General features: G+C 39.9%; 1 protein-coding gene across 5 annotated transcripts in view; it reads right to left on the minus strand.

Annotated features, from left to right (window-relative positions):
- Window positions 1-642: 642 nt before the first annotated feature.
- Window positions 643-16,661, minus strand: part of DOCK8 (dedicator of cytokinesis 8) — an 85,180-nt gene continuing 69,161 nt past the window's right edge. For all 5 annotated transcript variants that reach the window (XM_090132224.1, XM_090132222.1, XM_090132221.1 and 2 more), the window contains 11 exons: window positions 15,957-16,057; window positions 15,308-15,500; window positions 10,895-11,038; window positions 9,862-9,993; window positions 8,942-9,076; window positions 6,282-6,371; window positions 5,718-5,954; window positions 4,969-5,112; window positions 3,752-3,858; window positions 2,463-2,630; window positions 643-1,849 (listed from right to left, as the gene is read on the minus strand). In XM_090132224.1, the coding sequence (XP_089988350.1) occupies window positions 1,789-1,849; window positions 2,463-2,630; window positions 3,752-3,858; window positions 4,969-5,112; window positions 5,718-5,954; window positions 6,282-6,371; window positions 8,942-9,076; window positions 9,862-9,993; window positions 10,895-11,038; window positions 15,308-15,500; window positions 15,957-16,057 (1,512 nt within the window). In that variant the 3' untranslated portion in view covers window positions 643-1,788. The remainder of the gene's footprint in view (window positions 1,850-2,462; window positions 2,631-3,751; window positions 3,859-4,968; window positions 5,113-5,717; window positions 5,955-6,281; window positions 6,372-8,941; window positions 9,077-9,861; window positions 9,994-10,894; window positions 11,039-15,307; window positions 15,501-15,956; window positions 16,058-16,661) is intronic.

Here is a 16,661-nt window from a genome sequence, read left to right on the forward strand (position 1 = left end):
CTACCCTTCCAGAATGGAACAGTACTACTAAGGACAGTAGGTAAGAGGGTGGGCTTTGACAGGCAGAGATCTTACAGCTTCTAAGCAATTGTTTTAAAATTGTTTCCAAGCAGCTTTAGTGCAGAAAAGCCACTCCACAGAGGCATCTATTGCTTTGAGCTTTTTATAGCATTTGTCAATATCCTTTGGTTGCTTTCACTTCAGAATCACTTAATCATTACAATTGTAATGCAAAACTGAGAGTGAGAAGAAAATTTTTTCCTTGCCCTCTAAGTGCTTTGTATTACAGAGTTTATTTAGCCTGCTTCCACATGAATGTTCTACTTTGCACGTGCAAAACCTGCCTCCCTAGGATGTCAATAGAGGTGCTGGGGAAGATTCCTGTTGTTAATGAAAAGGCTGCAAATGAAAATTAAAATGTCAAAATGTTTCAGCTAAAAGCAGCAGCCTCAGCCTTGTGTTTAGAATTTGGTGGCAGGCACTTCAGGAATGTTCGTTGCAATTGTCTAAAACAACATACATCTCAGTTTTACTGTTTCATTGGAAATTTTAACATTGAATTATGCAGTTGGTCAAACGGGATCAGTCACTCTAATCAGCACTGAACTATCATTTCCGAACAGTAAAAAAGTAAAAAAGAAGTAATATCGAGGGAATTTTATTTCAAAACATAAGCATTACACAGTAAACACAGTGCAAACTGTGACTCTGCCGTGGCCTCACTAAATGAGTTCTGAAGTCTTAACAGCTTTTGTTGCGTACCAACATCCTTATCCCCATCTGCAAAATAGCAGTAATATTTCCTTACTTCAGAGAAGTGCTGTGAAGATTATTTAGTAAAATATTTGTCCAGGGCTCAGAAAATTCTAAGCATTGGGCATCATAAATTACGTGCTAATTTCTCCAAAGATGCAGTAAAGCCTGAGTAAGTGCACTGTAGGAAATTCTCTCATTGCATGCTGTAACTTTGAAAAAGGTTATTTACATAATAGCATTACATAATAAAAATCACAAAAATTACATAGCTTAGCGCCTTCTATTTTAAACTATTACTCGTTAGCTTTGCTAAACATGACATTAATTATTAAGAAATCCAACTGTGTGTCAAGTAACTGTCTCTACATTTAAACATTTTTAAAAAATCCGTAAAAATTCATTGCTGCTACTTCCTATTTTCTGAGCTTTGGTGAAAGAATTTGTGCAGAACTCTCTCGGCAGTTAAAGACTGTGATGGAAACTAGTGACAGAAACTGCCCAAGGGAATTTTTCCTAACTAAAGCTCCAGCTCAGCGGACACTGAGCAGGTACCTATGTCCCCTGTCATTAAGAAAACATTTAAGCATGTGATTAACTTGCAGAATGTGCTCTCCCGCCAAGTGGACAAGGACAGATGCTGTTTTTGGAAAAGGAAAGTAAATAGACATCATTCCTTAGCACTCAGTAGACATCTTGTCTGGATTCATGTAACGCTTCAGCCAACCCTCACAGAGTTCTGAGTCTGTCAGTGGTGACCAGTATCATGCCACTGACCCTTCCAATGGCATCCATCCTTGGCAATACATGACTATTTTACAATAAATGCAAAAGCATCTAAAAAGCAACCCCTCCCTTCCAGCCCTCATGATTTACAGATGATTTGGAGTCTTCTGAGATCACATGTAAATGCTTTTCTGTATGCTGTCCAGAAAGCACACATGCTGTTCTGTATGAGGAGATTTATGATTTTACTGGTGTTGAATACTTCTGGCTTGTGGCACAAAGCTCTTCCTTGGCAGAAGCAGCTAGTCCTTAGGTGCTCTGTGAAGTCTGGGCATCATACTTCCTGAAACTCTGGTTACGAAACGATTCCCTGCAATTAAATGAAACCACAAATAAAGTCTGCAAATGAAAAAATATCTAGGAAATACCTGCCCTTGAAAAGGAGCAGCTGACAAATCACCATCTGAAACATGTTATGTGTTGGGAGATCAGAGGCTTATTCCTTCTTCCCCTCTCTCCCCACTCTGGACACAGTGAAGTGGTATATATTCATAAGTAAAGAGAAGAATTAAAACCCTTATGTCACAGTTAAGGCATTGAACTAGATTATGTTATGGAAAGGATCACTCTTACTTCATGCTGGCTAACATGAGACAGTGCCACATGTTCAAAATAAACACATACATGTTCTGTCTGGCTTCAGATGCCTAAGAAATGGCAAGATAATTCAGTTCACTCTTTATTAGGTCAAATGGAAAGTCTTCTTGTTTTGTATTATAATGCATAATGGAGCTGCTTGAGAGACCGAATTCAAACTATATTCAGCTCCAGATGAATAAATCCATCAAAGACGAATTTAGTAGTCTGTATTATGGCCTGTTTTTTTGCTACGTTTCAAAACCTACTGGTAGAACAGCCTTTCTTCCTTTAAAAAGAGGCATATTTTTATATAGCTGCAAGAGGAAGCCCTGCCCTAACCGTACCTGGTGCTGTTAACTTTCACTACAGGTTTGTACAGCTCTGGGATCTTTCTCTCAATCATGGGCCTAAGGTTCTCCTTTAGCTTCCCATAGTTCTTTTTGAGTTCTTGCTGATATTCCCGCTGGTCAGCAGTAATAAGGTGCTTGTTTTTATTCACTGCTTCACCACACCTAGACGAAAGGAAGAGAAGAAGGCACAATATGCATTACCTAATTCTGCTCAATTCATTAACTGTGTGTTAGATAACCTGAATGGACAAGACACCAGCTCCTCTGGGCTCTGGAAACTTGTCAATACCAAAGTCATGGTGAACTAGTAAGAAACCTCCGTGTTGTCCAAGTGCACAAGGTGGTAATTTTAAAGACATCAGAAATTCATGAGGGAGCTAATATATAAAATATATTAATACAGTATTTAATATGTAGGTCTCTCAGAAAGTAATGTATACTATTTATTTCCATGGAAACTACAACAGATACAAAGAGCACAATAACACTGGTGGAGCAAGTTCTCAGCTACAAAACACTCTTTTTTAGTACAGTCACCAGCATTAGCTGTGTACTTTCACCAGTGATGAACAAGAGCCTTGCATGCCATGCTTGTAAAAACCTGAACCAGCGCAGGTGATCCACTGTCACTGCCACCACAGCTGAAATGCACCGCGCACTGCCTCACTGTGCTGACATCCACTGTTTGGTCTCCGTAAACATTTTCTGTAAGTGTTGATGAATGTCAGTGGGTTCCATTTTTTTTTAGCATGGAAGAATTCAATGCCACACCTTTGCTTCATGTGCATTTCCATGTTGGATATCATTTTGACAGCTGTAATGTGGGAGAGCGTAATGGAATATTGGTAGGAAGGTTCAACCTCTACTGCCATACCACCAACATCTGCTTCTGTTGTGGTGGGCCAACATCATAACGTAGGCATTAATTTGGAGTAGCTCTCATGCATATTAATATATAAAACAAAAATATCATGTAGTGAAATCAAGGCATTAATCTCGTGTTAAATCTGTGAAATATCAAAAGATAAAATGAATGCTGAATCTTATTTTTCTACATAATTCTTTTGAAGTCTTAAGATTTACTCTCATTTGGGAGGCAAAATCCAGCAAAGCACTGTTTACAAAGCAGAGATAGTAAGCCTGGACCAACAACCCTGAAGTATGAGATGCCTAGATTTGTGGTACTAGCTTGTAAAATTAATTACACTGTCATATTACTGTCTCATTATTGCCATTACTGAAATTATCAATGCCATTCCATATTTAAATTTGGTTTTACTAACCTCATTATAAACTCTTTGAAGCACAACCTCAGTTTGTTGTGATGTCGATAAAGTTTGGGGTCTGCTGGAATTTCAGCCAGGAACACTTGTGCTACCTCTAGTGGTCCCTTACAGGAACAACAAAAGAAAACGTCAGAAAAGACTGAAAACAGACCATATGCTTGGTCATTTCATGCATGAAATTAGAGAAGACGTCTATGCACAGTCACCATAACAGGATGTTTTTCGTTTCTTTTCTCTTAACTTACCACTGGCAAACAGTTTTTGCACATTGTATTTTACCCTTACCTGCTTTTACTTATCCTCCATGCCCACAAAGAAGAGTAAGAACCAATTCCACTCTTCAGAGAAGAGCTAGGCAGATGTACTGCCAAAGCCTATGTGTGGCATTACTCCATCTCAAGGGAGTTAGATAAAACCAGGGCAGAAAGGGGCTGCTCTTTTCAAAGCTTACATCATGTTACTTCACTCTGGGGCTTCCACTGACCAAGAATCTGGAGAAACCAAGAGGAATTAGGCTTTCGGCAAAGAATCCAACTCTGAAAAGGTGGATAATGCCAAGTTTTCTCTCATATTTGTCTTCATTTTGTCCTTTTTTGGGGGAAGCCTTTTTAGGTACTGGACATCTTTATGTTATTTTAAGAGCATCTTTGTGTGGTTGTTTTTTTTTGGGGGGGTGGGGGGAGGCACTCATCTCTTTGGCTTCATGAAGTTCTGCAAACTGTGAATTTATAACGATTGCAGGCAGAGTTATTATGCTTGCTCCCTGAGGATGTACCTGGAGTGAACAAAATAGCTGAGATGGCTAGCTGCTAGAAACAGAAAATCCTTGAATGAAATCACAAGGCTTATATGAGTGAGTATCTGCATGTACAACCAAGATAGCATTTCATCATGCACTATCACCAAAAGAAACACTCCTATGTCTGCTTGACTTCACCTCTACTTGGCACACCCACATAACAAACTTGATGGAGGAGCTGTGTTAATTGAGAATTGCTTCAGCAATGGAAAAAAAAAAAAAAAAAAAAAAAAAAAAAAGACTACCAAATAGACAGAATAAAAGGACTAGGTATCAAAGGATAAAGTTTAAACTGGCATTGTGAATAAATGTGTCTGACTGGATGTACTTCTCCCTGTCAAGAGATAAGTGCAAAAAAAAGCATGAGCAGAAAAGTATGCAGAATATCATCATCTGGCTTATTTGGATTCCTTACCTGATTTACAGTGGCTCCAACTGAGCCCTGCAAAACCATTTGTAGCATTTTAGCATCTGGTGGCTCTTGGTTCGTAGCTGCGGTTAGTTCTTGTGTTTTTTTCCGCATATCTTCAATAGCAACTTCAATTGGTGTTAAAATAAACTATTGGAAGTGGAAGAAGAAACGATTCATTACCTGATCCACCTGCATAATTGACCTGTTCTAAATATGGCATTAAAAATATAACTGCCCCGTGTGGTAAGAGTAGGTGTGAACCCTGGGAAGACTGTCTTGATAAATGCCGCATCTGATTTAGAGCTTATTGGCATCTTATCACTTGCAAGAACGGGATTTGGATGAGATTCTCCATTTGCATATACTCATTATTATTCTAAGTTGCTGTCTTGATGTCTGAAAGAGTTTTGCTACTATAATAAAAGTTCTTTGTCTCCATTGCAACTCTAAGCGCAATTTAGTTCTTTGACTGTATGTTATCAGCTGGAAGCATAGGCATAAATGGAGCTTGATGTATTCTGCACAGCATATGAGAAGTAAAAAAAAAGAATTTAAATGTTCTGCCTTTTCTTCTTCACAGTAAGTATCCATCTTACAGTTGTCTACCCATTCTATGCCATTCCTATTTATGAGAGTAATATCTGAAAAATTCAGCTTTTTTTTTTTTTCTGTCTAGCACAGAATTTCAAAACCTTCCCCCCCAGACTCCTTCAACCACCAAGAAAGTAGATTTGTCCTAAAAACCCAATTACCTCTTCTTTTTGGATGATATTTATTCTAGTTTTGACATAGGGGAAAGCATGCATTGTGGTCAAAATGGTGTTCCTCTTGTACTGCTCACTAAGTTCTCCTCTAGGGCGCCCATCCATGGTGAAAGGCGTAGTGTACATGAACCGACAGAGGTTGAAGTTCTTTTCAAAGTAAGTTACCCTGTCTTTCATCTCATATTCGTCAAAATATGGCTCCACAAAAGTAATCTGTATGTATGCCTGAGAGAAAAGGGAAGAACCATTACAGTACTTTACAGTGAAAGAAGTGTAAAGGAATGGTACATACAATAATTCTCACTTAGCCAAGCATGGTCTGGAAGAGCACAGAACTACAAATCCTTCTCTTCTTCAGAGCTGACAAAACTTACCTCTGGAGAGGGCGCAACATAACCCTGGGGGATCAGAGCATCTAATTTCCACCCATGGTGACTAGCTACCATTGCATAGGCTATAACCCACCTTAATGTTTCAGTATAAAAGCTTCAAGGAGATCCCTCTCCTCTGTGATGAAGAAGCACTCAACTCTGTAAGTAGTACTTTCCTTACCTTATTGGGATCCAGCTTTCTTTTGTCGACAGGAGCAGAGTCTTTAATCACTTCCACGCTATCTTCCCCAAAGCATTGGCCATAAAATCCCTGGAAAGGAAATAGAATTATCCCAGAGTGTTTTTAGTCCTTAATACAATGCTAGTGACTTGTATGCTTCTAAAAGAAAGGAGCAACTATGACGATTTCTGAGTTCTGTATGATAAATACGCTTCATGAAACACAGCTGGCCAGGCTTTATCTTACTGACAAAGCTCAGTTTGAGTTATTCACACACACAAAAAAACCAAAGTTCTAGCTAAAGAGAGAAGAAGAAAACATTGCAGTTCCATCAAAAAGCTGAAAAGGTACCAAAGCAAGTATCTGGCCCGCTCAGATCAAATAATTCAATATACTACAAACTGAGGTACTGAGGTCCTCACTTTCATCATTCTGCTGTAAGAAAGGGCTACAACTGAAATAGAAAAGACATACATAAAGGAAATAATCTGTGATACAAATTATGATTTGTGATTGGGTTTTATATAGCAGTAATACTATTAGAACTCTGTGCATTCTTTAGAAAGGATGATATAACATAGGAGATAACATTATCCCTCTGAACAAGAAAGCGGGCAGAGGAGGTAGGAAGCCGGCATGGCTCAGCAAGGACCTGCTGGGAGTGCTGAGGGCAAAGAAAGGTGCGTACAAGCTCTGGAAACAAGGGTGTGTCACCTGGGAAGAATACAGGGTTGAGTCCGGACTTGCAGGGATCAGGAAAGCCAAGGTGCAGGTGGAACTGAACTTGGCGAGGGACATGAAAAACAATAGGAAGATTTTCTACAGGTACATTGGCCAGAAGAGACAGGCCAAAGCGAGTGTACCTCCTTTGGTAAATGTAAAAGGAGAACTGGCTTCAACGGATGAAGAGAAGGCTGAGGTACTGAATGAGTTCTTTGCCTCGGTCTTCACTGGCGGCCAGGATTCCAGTACTTCTCACGTCCCTGAGCCCTGCATCCCTACACCTCTGGGTGGGGACTGGGTCGGTAAATCCCCCCCCGCTGTGAGGACAGAGCAGGTCCGAGACCGCCTCATGAGACTGAATGTGTACAAGTCTATGGGGCCGGATGGCGTGCATCCCAGGGTTCTGAAGGAGCTGGCTGAGGTGGTTGCTGAGCCGCTCTCCATCATATTTGGAAAGTCGTGGCTGTCAGGTGAGGTCCCGGATGACTGGAGGAAGGGTCATGTCACTCCCATTTACAAGAAAGGGAGCAAGGAGGACCTGGGGAACTACAGGCTGGTGAGTCTCACCTCTGCCTGGGAAGATCACGGAACAGATCCTCCTGGATGACATGCTTGATCACATGAGGAAAGGGTGTGTGATCCGTGGCAGCCAGCATGGCTTCACCAGGGGAAGGTCATGCTTGACCAATCTGGTGGCCTTCTATGATGGAGTGACAGCATTGGTGGACAAGGGAAAGGTGACTGATGTCATTTACCTGGACTTGAGCAAGGCCTTTGACATGGTCCCCCACCACATCCTTATCTCCAAACTGGAGGGATGTGGATTCGATGGGTGGACCACTCGATGGATAAGAAACTGGTTGAAAGGCCGCAGACAGAGGGTGGTCATCAATGGCTCTATGTCCAGGTGGAGGCCAGTAACGAGTGGCATTAGGGGTCTATCCTGGGACCAGTGCTCTTTAACATCTTTATCAATGACATCAATGACAGAATCGAGTGCACCCTCAGCAAGTTTGCTGACAACACCAAGCTGAGTGGTGTGGTCGACACGGTTGAAGGAAGGGATGCCATTCAGAGGGACCTCGAGAGGCTAGAAAGGTGGGCCCGGGTGAACCTGATGAGGTTCAACACAGCAAAGTGCAGTTTTGCATTTGGGCCGGAGAAATCCCAGGCATCCATACAGACTGGAAGGAGCGGTCCTTGAGAGCAGCCCTGTGGAGAAGGACCTGGGGGTCCTGATAGATGAAAAACTTAACATGAGCCAGCAGTGTGCCCTCGCGGCGCACAAAGCAATGGTGTCCTGGGCTCCATCAGAAGAAGGGTGGCCAGCAGGGACAGGGAGGTGATTGTTCCCTCTACTCTGCTCTTGTGAGGCCTCATCTGGAATACTGCATCCAAGTGTGGAGCCCCCATACAAAAAAGACAGGGAGCTGTTGGAGAGGGTCCAGAGGAGGGCTGCGAAGATGATCAGGGGATTGGAGCACCTCCCCTCTGAAGACAGGCTGAGGGAGCTGGGCTTGTTCAGCCTGGAGAAAAGAAGGCTGTGGGGTGACCTCATTGCAGCATTTCAATACCTAAAGGGAGCCTACAGAGGGGAGAGGAATCAACTCTTTGAAAGGGTAGATAACTGCAGGACAAGAGGAAATGGTTTTAAGTTGAGGGAGGGGAGATTTAGGTTGGATGTCAGGGGGAAATTCTTTACAGAGAGAGTGGTGAGGTACTCAAACAGGCTGCCCAGAGAGGTTGTGGATGCCCCGTCCCTGGAGATGTTCAAGGCCAGATTGGATGGGGCCCTGGGCAGCCTGGTCTAGCATTAGGTGGGAAGGTTGGTGGCCCTGCATGTGGCAGGGGGGTTGGAGATTCATGATCCTTGAGGTCCCTTCCAACCCGGGCCATTCTGTGATTCTGTGATTATCACTATCTTTTTTTTTCTTTACCTCTAATCTGTGAGAAATCTCAGGAAGTTTGGTAATTGCAGGCTCCTTGTAAACAAATTCCTGTTCATCTAAATCACCAAATTTGGATCCATAGAAACCAACACGAAAGTAAGTTCCAAACATTCGCTTTTGTCCCTAATAGATACAGAAAAAGAGGAAAATCATAATTACTTGTTTTTCAGTGTCAACAGAGTATCATTTGGACATCCCTTTCCCCCATTTCTATATATAGAAAAGCCACTAATTTTACATCTTCCCATGTTTCAGAGGCATATTTAGGTTTATATGTCTTCAGTACTAGTGAATTAGAAGCATTTATCCATTAAAGAAAAATACAATTCAAGAGGACATTTGACTGCCACCTAACTTAAGATTTAGACTGACCATTACATGACTTTTACAAAACAACACTCATAATTTCTTTTAATTTCATTCTATTTAATAAAATTCAATTCTGCAAGGAGCAAAAGTTGCCAAGCACATGAAACTGACTAGGTTGAGTGTGTAAAACACTTCTGGAGAAAAATAACTACAGAAGCAGCTTGAGAACTGAGAAGTCAGGCAATCTTTTCTTTCCTCTGTTTTATAACTAAAAATACGAGTTAGTGGACAAGGAAGTTGTTTTTCTTAAATACATGTGGTCAGGTTGAATGAAGTCTTCTTATTCTACATTTGTCCTATTCAGCTGTTTTTTTTTCGTAACTCTAAAACAATTTTATATTTACTTCTTTTTCTGGCATGGAGAATAGAGTTTCACTATAGACCATAGCTTTATAGGTAGGACAAAACAGATGGAAGCTTCTGTTAGAAAAAGAAAACTGACCTATTTCTCACTAGTCTTCATTTTACTATCATTAATCATAACCAAATATTGCAGCCTAGCAACATGTCTTGCTAGTGGTGCCTTGCCTCACAAGTACCTTATTAATAATGCTGTCAAAGGCCTTCTGTAGCTTGCTATGTGTCAAGGTAAGCTTCCTGAAGTCTCGATGTGCTTCCAGTATGGGGATGACAATTTTGTACACTTCATTCACAGTTTCATACAACCCTCCCTTGGTGGGGAAAAAAAAAAGAGAGAAGAAAAAACATAGAAAACAAGAAATGAATTCTCATGATCTCTGAAAAGAAACTGGATCTCCATTTATAGCCTGTCTGAAAAGGGGATTTATGGGACTCATCTTTCAATCTATTATGTCACTTGTTTTAGCTTCCTAAAATCTGTAAACTGTAAAAGAGTAGTTCTGAAAGTAGCTGTGAACAAAAAGCTATGTTTAATTTGGATCTCTGCTCTGTTGGGCTCTCAGTACAAAATTCCCATGTAAAGCACATGGTTTCTGGTTAGGGACCTGCAGAGTTAGAAACCCAGGTGAGAAGAAGGGAATGGATTTCTTTAACATGTATGATTTTACTGAGACCAAAACACAACAAAACCTGCATCTGGACAAAAGAAGCCCAAATGATTTCTTCAGAGATGCTAAATATATGTTTTTTAGCACTGCGACAATATGATGAGAAGCTGACTATTAATGTAATACTATCTGCATAGTAAGTCCAAATTATGAGACCAGTGGCTGTATAGTGTGTGAAAGCACAGCATCAACTCTTACATGCTCCATAAAATCTGCATTTTAAGCATGAGCTTTTTTTCTAAAATGTATAATTCCATGAAAATACCAGACAGAAAGATTTCTGTTGGGACAATCACTTTCTGCTGATGCTGATGCTGACACTGGTGCTCACAGTAAGATGTGGGTACATGGCTGAGCTAAAGTGTATTTAGTCAACTTGGCTGAGACTGGGTTGGGTCAACCAAAAAATGCATCCCTACGTCTGCTCTCTGCAATGGGGCAGATCCATGGAGCCTGACTGAGCACTAAACCTTCTCTTCCTCCTGTGCAGGAAAACCAACTGGCACAACTCCTCTACATCTCCCCATGCTTTTCTTTCACTCACCGTGTTGAAGAGTTCTGCTGCTTGTTCTAGTAACCCTACAAGGCCACTTTCTGAGAAGTATCTCCCAGAACATATACCGTCTTCATCTGGAGACAGAACATCATCTGAAACAGCGGATTCCTCCAGCACATTGGATGAAATGTTCTAAAATACATCAGAGCAGAGAAATCAGGAACCTAGACCAACAGTCCGTAGTAAAGATCCAGGCAGAAAAGTTTCAACATACTTAAATGACAGAAAGAAGAATGAGATGGAAGTGCAGCCAGAGGGAACACAGTTAAATATTATTTAGAAGCAAATGTAACATCATAAATCTTTACAGATGGCAGATCAGGAGTTTCATTTCAAGAATCCTAAACTTTTTTTCTTGCCTCAGGATTAAAAGGTGAACTCCTGTAGATCACCAGCTGACCTCCTTCAGGTGGTTAGGTTTCCCTGGAATGCTGGAATGCACTGAATCTCCTATGCCACAGGGATAACTAAAGGCCATATCCTTCAGTTTCTCGTACCTCACAGGTGAAAAATATCAAGCTGCACCTCAGGCCTTCTTTGAGCTTTTAGAAGAACCTGAATTTTCAAGTTGTTAATTCTATAACTTTTACAAACAAAGAAGTACAACATGGACAGTACTACTCTAAAAACTGAAATAATGGCATGCTAAGGTTTGATTTGCTAGTACTCATAAGCAGTTATCTTAGTGTCATGGTGTCTCTCTTCAGTAGAACTTACAATGAACATTTGAGTGCAAGATAGATGCCAGCTGGCTAGATATCTAAATCCTAGAAGACATCTTTATAAAACGGCTGAGAGTCTGAGGTCTGCTACTATTGATCAGATTTCAGATAAAGAATCGGCATCACACATCACTAGCAACACAAAACTTCCTCCCATGGCTTTTGTAGATGTATTTATTTTTCCAGGAGCAAAATTTACTGCAGCCACATTACCATCACTGTGTCTGTTCTGAACATCATATCAATTCCTCTGCAATAATCAGCACTAAACGCAGGAGAGAATTCACAGGAATGAGAATATGTCTGCATTTCATCCAAAGAGGAAATGACAGCACTTTTAAGTAGACCCATGGCTGTCATTTTTCAGCTACCAGTCCGATTGAAGACAGTAACATTAAACACAGTTTGCATACCTGGCACATACTAGGGCAACTCATACAACCTATGCTACAGCCCAATTTCTGGCTCTCTCCTTCCTTAACAGTACCATTAGGACTGTTTTCACAAAGTGGCACACAGTATTTTATGACTTTTTTGTTTTATTTTCTTTAGCAATGGGAAGAGTGTCCAGAAGATTGATTTATATGTGAGAGGAAACCTAGAAAATCACAGGCATAAATTCCCTCTTCTTTGTCTTTAAATCTGTAATAACCAATGTCAGGAATGTATTTTCATGTTTTTTTCAGTCCACATGCTCTAGTAGGAAAGCATCTCCATGACATATTTCTGGGGCTAGTGTAATCTTTTGCAGCATGGACATATCCCATTCACTTTTTTTCCTTCGACCACCTTCAATATGGAAAAATTTTCAAAGTCTCCTCTATGACAAAAGCAATTTACAAATTACCAAATATATAACCTGTAACTATTTTGAACAACATGGACCTGTTTTTCTTTGAGTAAAAGAGACACTTGTGTTAATTTAAGAGACTTGGCCAGTTGTCACCAGATCTCATCATAAAGTTAGATGTAACAAGTAGCCTGCAACTTTGATCCTCAGAACACCATGGCTGATTAGCCTAATGCCAGGCCTAATTAGCCTTTCATCTCAACAGATAGATGCACACATACTAAGACCTTGTCTGTAGTAATGTAAACTGACTTTAAAGCCAGTCCATACTCTCTTTAAGTCATCATTCTCCCTCACAAAGGGGATTCAGTGTGAACACGAACTGTCAATCTCCAAAGAAAATGTTATGATTGCAGAGATAGGAGCATATACAGTTTTGCCTGGCACAGTGTATGGTAAAGTGTTACCTTACAGACAATCAGTTTTGAGGATTCTAATGAAATAACTGCAAAAGACCTAGGTAAACTCATTTAATCTTTTGCTGCTCCACTTTACTCATTTACAAAAATGAGCTAACGCTTCTGCTCATTCAGAAGAGTACTTCACATCAATTACAAAAAAAAAAAAAACAAATACACATTACCAATATTAGTTAATTTCATAATGAAACTAAGTGAAATGGACCCAGAAAGAATCAGTGAGTGAGATCTGGAACTCCAGGTAAAGCTGAGACAGTCTGAGTAATGTTCTTTCTTTTTTAAAGAGATCATCTGAACGAGGTGCTACAAAACACAAATCTATTTGAAAAGAATGGGATATCTTTTCTTGAACAGCTTTGTAAAAATGCTAAGTGTTACTACAGTTAAGTGTTGTTATTGAGCAAACTGAAGCTCAAAATTATGATGTCAGTAAAATGTTCTGTAATTGAGTTTCTACTCCTTAATTAAGGCATCTAGCTACCTCTCTCCTATGGAGCAACTTTTCCTTTATGCTTGCTTAAGTATTTACACAAGCATCTTGACCGGAGAGATTGATTTGTTTAAAATGCTCTTAAACTTCTAAGTTTTAACTTGCTTGGTGTCTTGTAAGATAAACTTCAGTTCTCTAAAATAATTAGAATCATACTCATTTGTGGAAACTTGCTCAATCTGGGAGCAATGAAAGGGGAACTGAATTAGGATCAAGTGTGTGTGTGTGTTACAGGTATTTGTGATAATCCGAGAGCATTCCTTTCCTAAGGAATTCCACTCATATCCAAATGATGATTGTACAAAAAAAGCAGGGAGAAAAGAAAACAGAAATAGTGAATTTAAGTTTGAAGTTAGGAAGTATGCAAAACTGGTAAGAGAAACAAAAGAGCAAGGAATGTGAGAGTACAAATCCATGGCCAGAAGGTTAGCCAGTAACAAAAAAAGTACATACAGCTAGTTTAGCAGTAAAGGAATTATGAAAGAATAATGCTAGTCCATGACCTGATTGTTATGGTGGAATTGTGAATACTAAACTCCAAGTTTAGTATTCCTATCTCTACATAGGAAAAAATTCCAAGTGGTTCAATAATATTCACATCCACTATTCTGAAGTGAAAAAACCACACGTGTTGTGGTTATATCAAGGGATGATGAATGTACTACTAGTGTGAGCCTTTTCTGAACCACCTGGACTGTAAAACGTGCCCCTCAACACTCTGAATGAGGTAAGCAAAAGGGTATTTTAGCAGCTAATACTGAGTTGCTGTATGTTTTAGAAAATCGGAGAAGTATCAGAGCAGGAAAATTCTTTTGTGAACTACACTTTTTAAAAAGTAAGCAAGATAAACAGCAAGTAGTAGGTTTATCAGTCACATTCCAGACAAAATAGTGGAAATACTGATACAAAATTTGAATAAAGAAAAAATCAAACACATTGTAATTAATCTGAATCAACATCAGGCTATAGAAACTTGGGTTCTACTTTTAAAAAGACTACAGTCAGATGACATCAACAGTGCCCAAACAATAAATGTCTATACAGTGTGTAAGTTGATATTGCACAGTTTCTATTCATTGCTTAGAATGATTCCAAATCACTGCAGCAAACACTATAAATAAAAAATGGTCTTAGAAGGGATCATCATAAGTTTTAGACAACAATCATAAAAGAAGAATCATCAACACATGGGAATATTCTAAGGGTGTAGCCAAATCTATTTTACGTGTGGGGGAAAAAAAAAAAAAGGAATAAAATCACTACATTTGCACATAAAATAAGTTTGGGTAAGAAGAGGGGAAACAAACAAACAAACAAAAAATACTCCAAGAAATCTCTCTGGAAAAGGCTGATGTATCACTGAGTATGGAGCTCAACAAGGCCAAAGAAACCAGTGGGGCCTTTGAAGCTATAAACTAAAAAGTACTTCCCAGACATGAAGTTCTTACAGGACATTTTTATTGTGCATAAACTAATGTGATTGTGTCATTTACTCCTGAGGAAGATGCTGCTTAGTAACTGGAGGACACTCATAGGATTGGAGAATGTGATTAAAAAAATAGAGTAGCTCCAGTTACTTAGCTTATCAGAAAGAAGGCTGAAAGATGAATCTGTCACAGTTATTAAGTAACAACCATAGGAAAAGATACATGATAATAGAGGGTTTTTAATTTGCAGATAAGAGATTACAGCATCCAAAGGCTGCAGATAGAAGCTATGGACAGCTAGATATTAAAGTAGCATTTTTCATCAGTGATTGCAATAAATAATCAGAATGACCTATCAAAAGTGGTGATAGATCTTCTGTCATCATAACTTTTCCTACGTGTACATTCACTCCTACTCAGCTTGACACAAGAAGAAATACAAAAACAATGATAGGTTATCCTAGTCTGTCAGAGCTTTGGATTCTCTTCTTACCTGAAAGCTGACACTGCCCACTGGGAGATAGCTGCGATCTTCAAGCATGCTGAGGTACTCTGCCACCAGTGCAGCAGCATGGATGAGGCACATAGCTGCTTCTGTGTAGCACTTCCTTTTGGTGTGCTTCTCTGCCATGTTCTGCAGCCAAGTCAGTCTCAGGTCGGGTGATGTCTGGTACCCTTTGGCAATTCTAATGACACAGGGAAGACAGGAGATGTGAATGACTTCTCAAATAACAGAAAGGATCTCTATAGTTCTCCACATGGGCTGAATGGAAGCAGACACCTCTGTCTTTATTCTGTAAGTAGGATTCACTAAGCACATGGTAAAAGAAGTAGCTAGAGAAGGGGAGCTAGGAAATAATGGAGTTATGAGGAAGCAAAAATGCTGAAACCAAGACCCCTCAGTGATCATTAGTTCCTGACTTCCATCCTTGCCTAAGCCCATACACACCAGTAACCTCCCAGTGGCTCCACTGGCATGACTCCACATAAGCAGTCCCACCTGGGTCCCCTGTGACAGGTCAGCTGTGAAGTGGGAGCGTACAGAACAGCTAGAGTGTTTGTCCTCAGCTTGTCCCTGACACACAATTCTTGTGCTCACCTCACTGCAGAATTCCCTCACCAGAAGATCTAACTGGATTCACCTGTACATAAGGTCCATGAGCATTTCTGGATCTTCCTGAAATTCCCTCATTTTCACTGTGTCTGACAGGATGCTGTTCAGATTACACAGCAGCTCCTCTACCTGCAGTAATACAAAGATGAACATGCATTTCTCAGGCACTTATTTTTTCTCTTCTAGGAAAGTACCAGTCTCTGCAACAGATGATGTTAGTCAAACTTAGTCCCTCTTACTGAAGAAAATGGCAGAATGCTGAATTGCTACTAGGCATGTTTTTCCAATTCTATTCAGTGCAGCAAACACTACTGACATAGCAAATTTTATTCATACATGTTAATGAATCAAAATGAGCTGGACACACCTTTGATCAGCTTACTTCTGAATGAAAATAAAAAAAACAATCAAAAACAAAAATCAAGAATAAAGCAAACAAAAAAATAACAACAAAAAACTCCAACAAGACTATATGCTAACTTAGTTCTTCCTGTGATCTGATAACAAACCAGATGCTTTTGTAAGTCTTCAGCACAAACTGAATTTCAGCAAAGCACCTGGCAGTTGTCTGAAATGTTTTTCATTACTGCTACTGCGCCTTATAAATTGAAAAGAAGCGAGATGTTTCCACAGCGCTACTTGCTAGAAAACAAACTTAGTCAAATTCCACCCCGGGAAATTCTTATGGTGTACAGTTCCTGCTGGGGCCTAGGAGAAAGCTGTCTACAAAGCT

Source organism: Phasianus colchicus, chromosome Z (assembly GCF_987193195.1).
Source record: "Phasianus colchicus chromosome Z, bPhaCol1.hap1.1, whole genome shotgun sequence".
Classification (NCBI taxonomy): Eukaryota; Metazoa; Chordata; class Aves; order Galliformes; family Phasianidae; genus Phasianus; species Phasianus colchicus.